Source organism: Babylonia areolata, chromosome 1 (genome assembly GCF_041734735.1).
Source record: "Babylonia areolata isolate BAREFJ2019XMU chromosome 1, ASM4173473v1, whole genome shotgun sequence".
Taxonomy (NCBI): Eukaryota; Metazoa; Mollusca; class Gastropoda; order Neogastropoda; family Buccinidae; genus Babylonia; species Babylonia areolata.
Window position 1 is genome coordinate 21,889,005 of NC_134876.1, and position 7,500 is coordinate 21,896,504.

At 43.5% G+C, this 7,500-nt stretch overlaps 1 protein-coding gene across 3 annotated transcripts in view; it reads left to right on the plus strand.

Moving 5' to 3' along the window:
- LOC143280865 (caspase-3-like) overlaps positions 1 to 7,500 on the plus strand; it is a 192,419-nt gene that overhangs the window by 67,669 nt on the left and 117,250 nt on the right. Inside the window, exon 2 of one of the 3 annotated variants that reach the window (XM_076585615.1) lies at positions 2,707 to 3,784. The exons of the other annotated variants lie outside the window; for them this stretch is intronic. Coding sequence (XP_076441730.1) covers positions 3,735 to 3,784 — 50 coding nt within the window. The 5' untranslated portion in view covers positions 2,707 to 3,734. The remainder of the gene's footprint in view (positions 1 to 2,706; positions 3,785 to 7,500) is intronic. 3 annotated transcript variants of the gene reach the window in all.

A 7,500-nucleotide genomic window follows, 5' to 3' on the forward strand; every position in this document is an offset into this window, starting at 1 on the left:
TTGTTTGTGTGTGTGTGTGTGTGTGTGTGTGTGTGTGTGTGTGTGTGTGTGTGTGTGCTAGAGAGATGATTATTGTGATTGTGTGATAGCGTGTTTGTTTGTTTGTTTGTTTGTGTGTGTGTGTGTGTGTGTGTGTGTGTGTGTGTGTGTATGAATGCATGTATGTATGTATGTATGTGTGTGTGTGCGTGTGTGTGTTGGAGATACTGTTATAGTGTTTGCGTGATAAGGGTGTGTGTGTGTGTGTGTGTGTGTGTGTGTGTGTGTGTGTGACAGAGAGAGAGACAGACAGAGAGAGAGAGAGTGAGACAGAGACAGAGACAGAGAGACAGACAGACAGACAGAGACAGAGACAGAGAGAGAGAGAGAACGTATCAATGCTATCTCTGTGTGCGTGGACACGCATACAGGCGGGTATGTGGCAGTGGTCAGAGCGATTCAAAGCAGCAGGCTGGCTCCAGAGCCCTGTGTACATGTTAGCAAATCGTCACACACACACACACACACACACACACACACACACACACACACACACACACACACACACACACACACACACCACAAACACACAAACACACATACATAACACACCCTAGCACACACTAACACACACATTTTCACACTCTAAACCAAAACAATACCGAAACACCAAACCCCATTGCCACCAAACACGCCAGTCTGGATCATTTCAACGATCGTTTGTTTCGAATTAGCTTAGAATGGATTGGAGTGGGACGCGGGGGTGGAAAGATGGATGGATGCTCTCCCTTTACCTCTTTGTTTCCCACTGTTTGGACCTCAACTGAATGTGGGTGGTTTATTTTTTATTTTTTATTTTTTATTTTTTTTTTTTTTTTTTGCTGTCCCATCATCTGCACCGTTTCAGTGGCATTACTCCCAAGCCGCTCATTCCGAGTCCCCCATACACAGCCACACCCGGGTTCGTCTGTCGCAGTCCCAGCGCCTGAATTCCACAGGGAACAATCGTTGTTTGGTCGCCAGGAGGCCACACACCAGAGGAGACAATGCACTGCTGCTGAGTCACGTCGATGGTGTTGGGTAGTGCCTGTTCTGATTTAACTCACTCAGTACGGCCAGTCCTCTCTTCTCCTCTACACAGACCCCTCGGATGTCCAGTGGGTGTCTGAATGACCCATCCTTTAGCTTCTGTCGCCAGAATTGTGGGATTCTTTGTCAACATTCACCTCTTCAGTATAAGAGCCTTCCGTTTGCAATATTTTGATGATGGTAATTGGGGTGAAACGCTGTTAACGTCGTCTCTTTCGCCGTTCGTATGGAGAGAGTTAACGTACTTAGGACACACACTCACTCACACATGCTAATACTGACGACAATAATGGCTTTGTCGCGGAGCCAGACTGTGTGAGCGTCTCCCCCAGCGTGGGTGGCAGAATGGTTAAGACGTTTATCTGCCGATATAGTGTCCGTGAATGTCTGGGTTCGAGCATCCCGGTGTCACCTTTTCATCCCTAGTTTGAATGGAAAATTAAACTGGGCGTCTAATCGTTAGGATGAAACGATAAGCCGAGGTCCCGTGTGCAGCACGCATTATTTGCATTTGCATTTCTTTTTATCACAACAGATTTCTCTGTGTGAAATTCGGGCTGCTCTCCTCAGGCAGAGCGCGTCGCTATACTACAGTGCCACACTTTTTTTGTGTATTTTTTTTTCCTGCTTGCAGTTTTATTTGTTTTTCTTATAGAAGTGGATTTTTCTTCAGAATTTTGCCAGGAACAACCCTTTTGTTGCCGTGGGTTCTTTCATGTGCGCTAAGTGCATGCTGCACACGGGACCTCGGTTTATCGTCTCATCTGGGTGCTAGTCAGTCTAGATTTATGCATGCGTGTGATAGACTGGTGTGAAAGCAATTTGATTTGTCTCTGCACAAGTTTCAGCCCTATATACATACTCATTATCATTATTAGTATTGTTATTAGCATTATCATTATCATCATTTCTTGCGCGGAAATTTGCAGAGAAAAAAGGACAGTCTGTCGTGCACCTTGTTTTGCTGGCTGCTGTTACTGTGCACTAACATTTGATGTGGAAATTTTCTCTCTCTCTCTCTCTCTCTCTCTCTCTCTCTCTCTCTCTCTCTCTCTCTGTGCGTGTGTGTGCGTGCGTGTGTGTGTGTGTGTGTGTGTGTGTGTGTGTGTGTGTGTGTGTGTGTGTGTGTGTGTGTGTGTGTGTGTGTGTGTGTGTGCGCGCGCGCGCCTGGATGTGAAAGAAAGACTTTTTTCTGCTTATGGTTTCAGACATAACGACATAGTTATTCTGCAAGAGCAGCTAATAGGTTCTGTGAACACATCTGCAGCCGCATTTTACCAGTAGTTTACACGGCTTCAGTTAAGTGCACGTGTATCGTGGACAAGGGTGTAAACAGTGTATGCACATGTGATTGCTTGGCTGTTTACACACTTTCGACCGGGAGACCAGGTTTTTTTTGACGGGGTTGTGGATATTTCGTTCGCAAGGTTCTCTAGTTGCCGTGAAGGCATAATATTGCAGCAAAGCGTCGACATTTTGCACGGGTTATGTACGTGTGGCATGCAAAAGGTGGTGCAGAACGTGTTCGTTGTGTGAGTTAGGACAGCATGTTTTAGACTTTGCCGTGATGATACTGCAGTATTGCTAAATGCTTGCGGTGAAGATGCAGGCATCATGCAGAGACTTTGGTTCTGACAGTGCAGGGATCTCAGTGACATAAACCTCGACTGTGGGAGACGGGCCTTCTGCAAACTTCACTGTGATAGCACAGTATAGCATACATCGCGGAGACTGTTCCGCTTTGACAGTCCGGAAGATGTAAAGATTATTTCCCCTGGAATCAAACAGACACCATGCAGGAAAGGAGAGTACAGCAGACAGTGTGAAGACTATCCTTGCTGTTTGCCACGAACGGCATGTGGACGATTTGACTGTAACTGATGGAAACCTGCAGATTTTATTTTGACAGTGCCGACTTGAGTGAACAGAATGTGCTTTCACTTTAGCTGTAAGGGTGCAGACTGTGTGTGTTAAGTGAGAGCGCATGAAATGAACGCGAAGATTGTCTGTGACAGTTCAGACCTTCAGTTTCTCAGTGTGCGTTTAATTTCGCTGCGAGAGAGAAGAGTCACTGTGCGCTAACATTTTCTGTGAAGAGACAAATTCATGTGGAACAGAAGCTTTCAACTGTGAGAGAGTGGATGCTATACCGTTACGTCCATTGTGAGGGAAAGGTGCAATATGTAAAAGCTCTCGCTGTGGGAGAACAAATTGTATGTGGAAACTTTCATTTTGAGAGAACAGACATTATATACACACTTTTATTGTGGGAGAACATAAATTTTGTAAGCACTTTCATTGTTGAAAAACAGAAACAATGTGAGCACTTTAATTTTGGGAGAGCAGAAATTATGTGGAAACTGTGACTGTGAAAGCACAAATACCACGTGGAAACGTTCATACATTCATTGTGAGAGAGCAGACAGTATGTGAATACTTTCATCGTGGAAGAACATCGATTATGTGAACACTTTCATTGCAGAAGAACATACATTTTGTGAAAACGTTTTACGTGAGTTGAACAGGCATGTGGAATGTTGCAATGCGAGAAGAACAGCCACAATGAAGAAATTCTGTCTAGAGGGAACAGGCTTTATGCAGACATTTTCAGAGTAACAGAAGAAGACAGAGAAAGAGAGACACAGAGCGAGAGGGAGTAAGACAAAATGCAGAAGTCACTCAGCTCCGAGCTGCCCTATATTCTCAGGACTGTCAGGTAAGTTCGGAATTGGTCAGTTTTTCTGTCTGTCTGTTTGTCTGTCTATCTGATTAATGTAGCTCTGTTTACAAAGCCAAACCATTTTGTTGTAAGGATCGCTGTTAAATGTTTATGGTGACACGCGATACTTTTGATTTTTGTATGTATGTATTCATTCATTCATTCGCGATGTTTCTTTATTTGTTTGTTTGTTTCTTCTTTGTGACTGGCTGTTCTTTTCTTTTCCTGCTTCCAATGTTCTGTAATTTGAAGGACGTAATGAATTTGTAATATATTTACCAACGCTGAACTGTATAAAACACGTCAGTAGTAAAGCACACACGATGTCACTATAACATGTTTTTGTTCTTTATCCACCGTTAGTTGTGTATCAATTATGTTTGTGCTTTTATAATTAGTGATTGAGTAGTTTCTCTCCCATTTCGTTCAATTTTACTTTTTCTTAATATCAGGCAGAGGCAGCTGTGTTTGTGCTTTGGTGTGAGGCATTGGTCAATTCGCCCCTCCTTTTCTTTTCCTTCTTTCTTTCTTAATGTTATTTTGTTCTTTCCCTTTTCCTTTTTCTTTTCTTTTTATTTCTTACTTAGATATTTTTCCTTGGTTTCTTTACTTTTCGTTTCGTCTCGTCTTGCCGGGATGTACGATTCGTTCATCTTGTGTCGACTCATCTAGCCATGTCTCGTCTTGCCGGGATGTACGATTCGTTCATCTTGTGTCGACTCATCTAGCCATGTCTCGTCTTGTCGGGATGTACGATTCGTTCATCTCGTGTCGACTCATCTAGCCATGTCTCGTCTTGTCGGGATGTACGATTCGTTCATCTCGTGTCGACTCATCTAGCCATGTCTCGTCTTGTCGGGATGTACGATTCGTTCATCTTGTGTCGACTCATCTAGCCATGTCTTGTCTTGTCGGGATGTACGATTCGTTCATCTCGTCTCGACTCATCTCTCCATGTCTCGTCTTGTCGGGATGTACGATTCGTTCATCTCGTGTCGACTCATCTAGCCATGTCTCGTCTTGTCGGGATGTACGATTCGTTCATCTCGTGTCGACTCATCTAGCCATGTCTCGTCTTGTCGGGATGTACGATTCGTTCATCTCGTGTCGACTCATCTAGCCATGTCTCGTCTTGTCGGGATGTACGATTCGTTCATCTCGTGTCGACTCATCTAGCCATGTCTCGTCTTGTCGGGATGTACGATTCGTTCATCTCGTGTCGACTCATCTAGCCATGTCTTGTCTTGTCGGGATGTACGATTCGTTCATCTTGTGTCGACTCATCTAGCCATGTCTCGTCTTGCCGGGATGTACGATTCGTTCATCTTGTGTCGACTCATCTAGCCATGTCTCGTCTTGCCGGGATGTACGATTCGTTCATCTTGTGTCGACTCATCGGGATGTACAATTCGTTCATCTCGTGTCGACTCATCTAGCCATGTCTTGTCTTGTCGGGATGTACGATTCGTTCATCTTGTGTCGACTCATCGGGATGTACAATTCGTTCATCTCGTGTCGACTCATCTAGCTATGTCTCGTCTTGTCGGGATGTACGATTCGTTCATCTTGTGTCGACTCATCTAGCCATGTCTCGTCTTGTCGGGATGTACGATTCGTTCATCTCGTGTCGACTCATCTAGCCATGTCTCGTCTTGTCGGGATGTACGATTCGTTCATCTCGTGTCGACTCATCTAGCCATGTCTCGTCTTGTCGGGATGTACGATTCGTTCATCTCGTCTCGACTCATTTAGCCATGTCTCGTCTCGTTTCGGCTCCACACGACTGGAAGCTTTCCTTCCTCTTCCTCTCTCTCTCTCTCTCTCTCTCTCTCTCTCTCTCTCTCTCTCTCTCTCTCTCCCTCCCCCTTCTCGTTGTCAGAGGAGATTAAGCGATTTGTCTTGCCGTGCATGCAGAAGCGTCATGTCTTTCTTACACCCCTCCCACGTCGTTTGTTTTCCGCGGATATCTGTCTGATGAGATATGGCATGCAATATCTATCTATCTATCTATCTATCTATCTACCTATCTATCTATCTATCTATCTATGTCAACATGTCTATCTATCTGTCGGTCTGCTGTCTGCCTGTCTAGCTATCTATCTGTCTTTCTGTCTGTCTCTCTCTGTGTGCCTGCCTGTCTGTCTGTCTGTCTGTCTACCTATCGATCTATCTGCCTGTCTGTCTATCGTGGTAATAAAAAGATTTCCAGAAAAGTGTCTGTTGAAAATTTTTTTTTCTTAGAAATCCTAAACGCGAACAGACTATGAAATCATAAGAATTTTTGTGCAAAAATCTGTCTTGTATCAGAACACGAGAATCATTTTATTGACAAATGGGTTTTTAAATTTTTTTTAATTCACTGTCATTTGTTTTTCAGTGAACATGTCTTAGGAATGGCAGAAAGCAGCCAGACAATCTACTTGTGTACATTATGTCACATACATGTCTTTTGAGATTCTTATTTCGAAAAAAAAGGCATTTATTGACAATCCAAAATACCAGTTCGATTTTGCTTGTTCTTAGAGAAGTTTTTTCCCCGTACTTTAAGCGATGCTTCAAGACTGTAAAATTATCTCGTCGCATGGGAACTAGCAGAAATACAATCTTTAGTTCAAAGCGGGACATCATTCAGAGGAACGAAAACTGAAGACTGAAGATGTTGTATGCTTAAGAATACAACGAGAAAGAGAAACCATGCAACGAACGGCCGTAGCAGTTATGATGATGTAGGCCATTGCAGCAAAACGTTTCCACGCATTAAAAAAATTTTTTCTTCTTTTTAAACGATCTTCGTGAAACAAAAGCGAAATAGATTAGAAACCAAAAGATGAGACACACATAGTGTTTTGTTTATGTCTGTACCTACAGAAAGCATTGCCAGAACTGCGTTCCTAAAACAGTGAACAACATCATAAAAGCATCGAATTCCAAAAGAAAATACGTTATATAATTTGAGTGAGAGCAAATGAACCTGATTTTTTTTTTTTTTTTTTTTTTTTTTTTTTTTTTTTTTAAGATTTTGCAATTATCCCTTCTCGCGAATGATTTTCCTGGAGCCAGTTCCATTACTCGGACGGAAGAGCCTAGTATGGCCGTAACCCGTTACTAACTGTGTGTAGTGTGGAACTGACCAATGGCGTAGTTCGGTCAACGTAGGCATTTAGTCACGTGTAACTGTCAATAAGTTAGAGCCAAGCAATGCAACTGGCACCTGGTGACTGGCTGTGCTGTTGATAAGCATGGCCTGACATCAACAATCAGAAATCCCTCCCCACCAAAAAATGGGGACCGTGCTTTCTCTTTCATTGAACCTGTTATCTGGAGCAAACTCCCTTGTTCTGTCCGACACGCTCAGTCTTTGTCCTCATTCCAATCAGCTCCCCAAAACTCACCTTTTCCACAGTTGTTATGATTAGTTTTCCCGCCCTGTGTGTTTGTCTTCGATTGTTGGTGGGTGGAGAGAGGAATGGGGCTGTGTCGGTATGAATGCCTGGTGTGTGTGTATGTGAGTGTGTGTGTGTGTGTGTGTGTGTGTGTGTGTGTATGTGTGTGTGTGTGTGTGTGAGCGCGTGCGTGTGTGTGTGTGTGTGTGTGTGTGTGTGTGTGTGTGTGTGTGTGTGTGACCTGTTTATTTTGTGATGCATATACGCAAATGAATGTTATGAAATGTATCTGCATGAATGTATATATGTGTAATTGTATTTGCAAGCGCT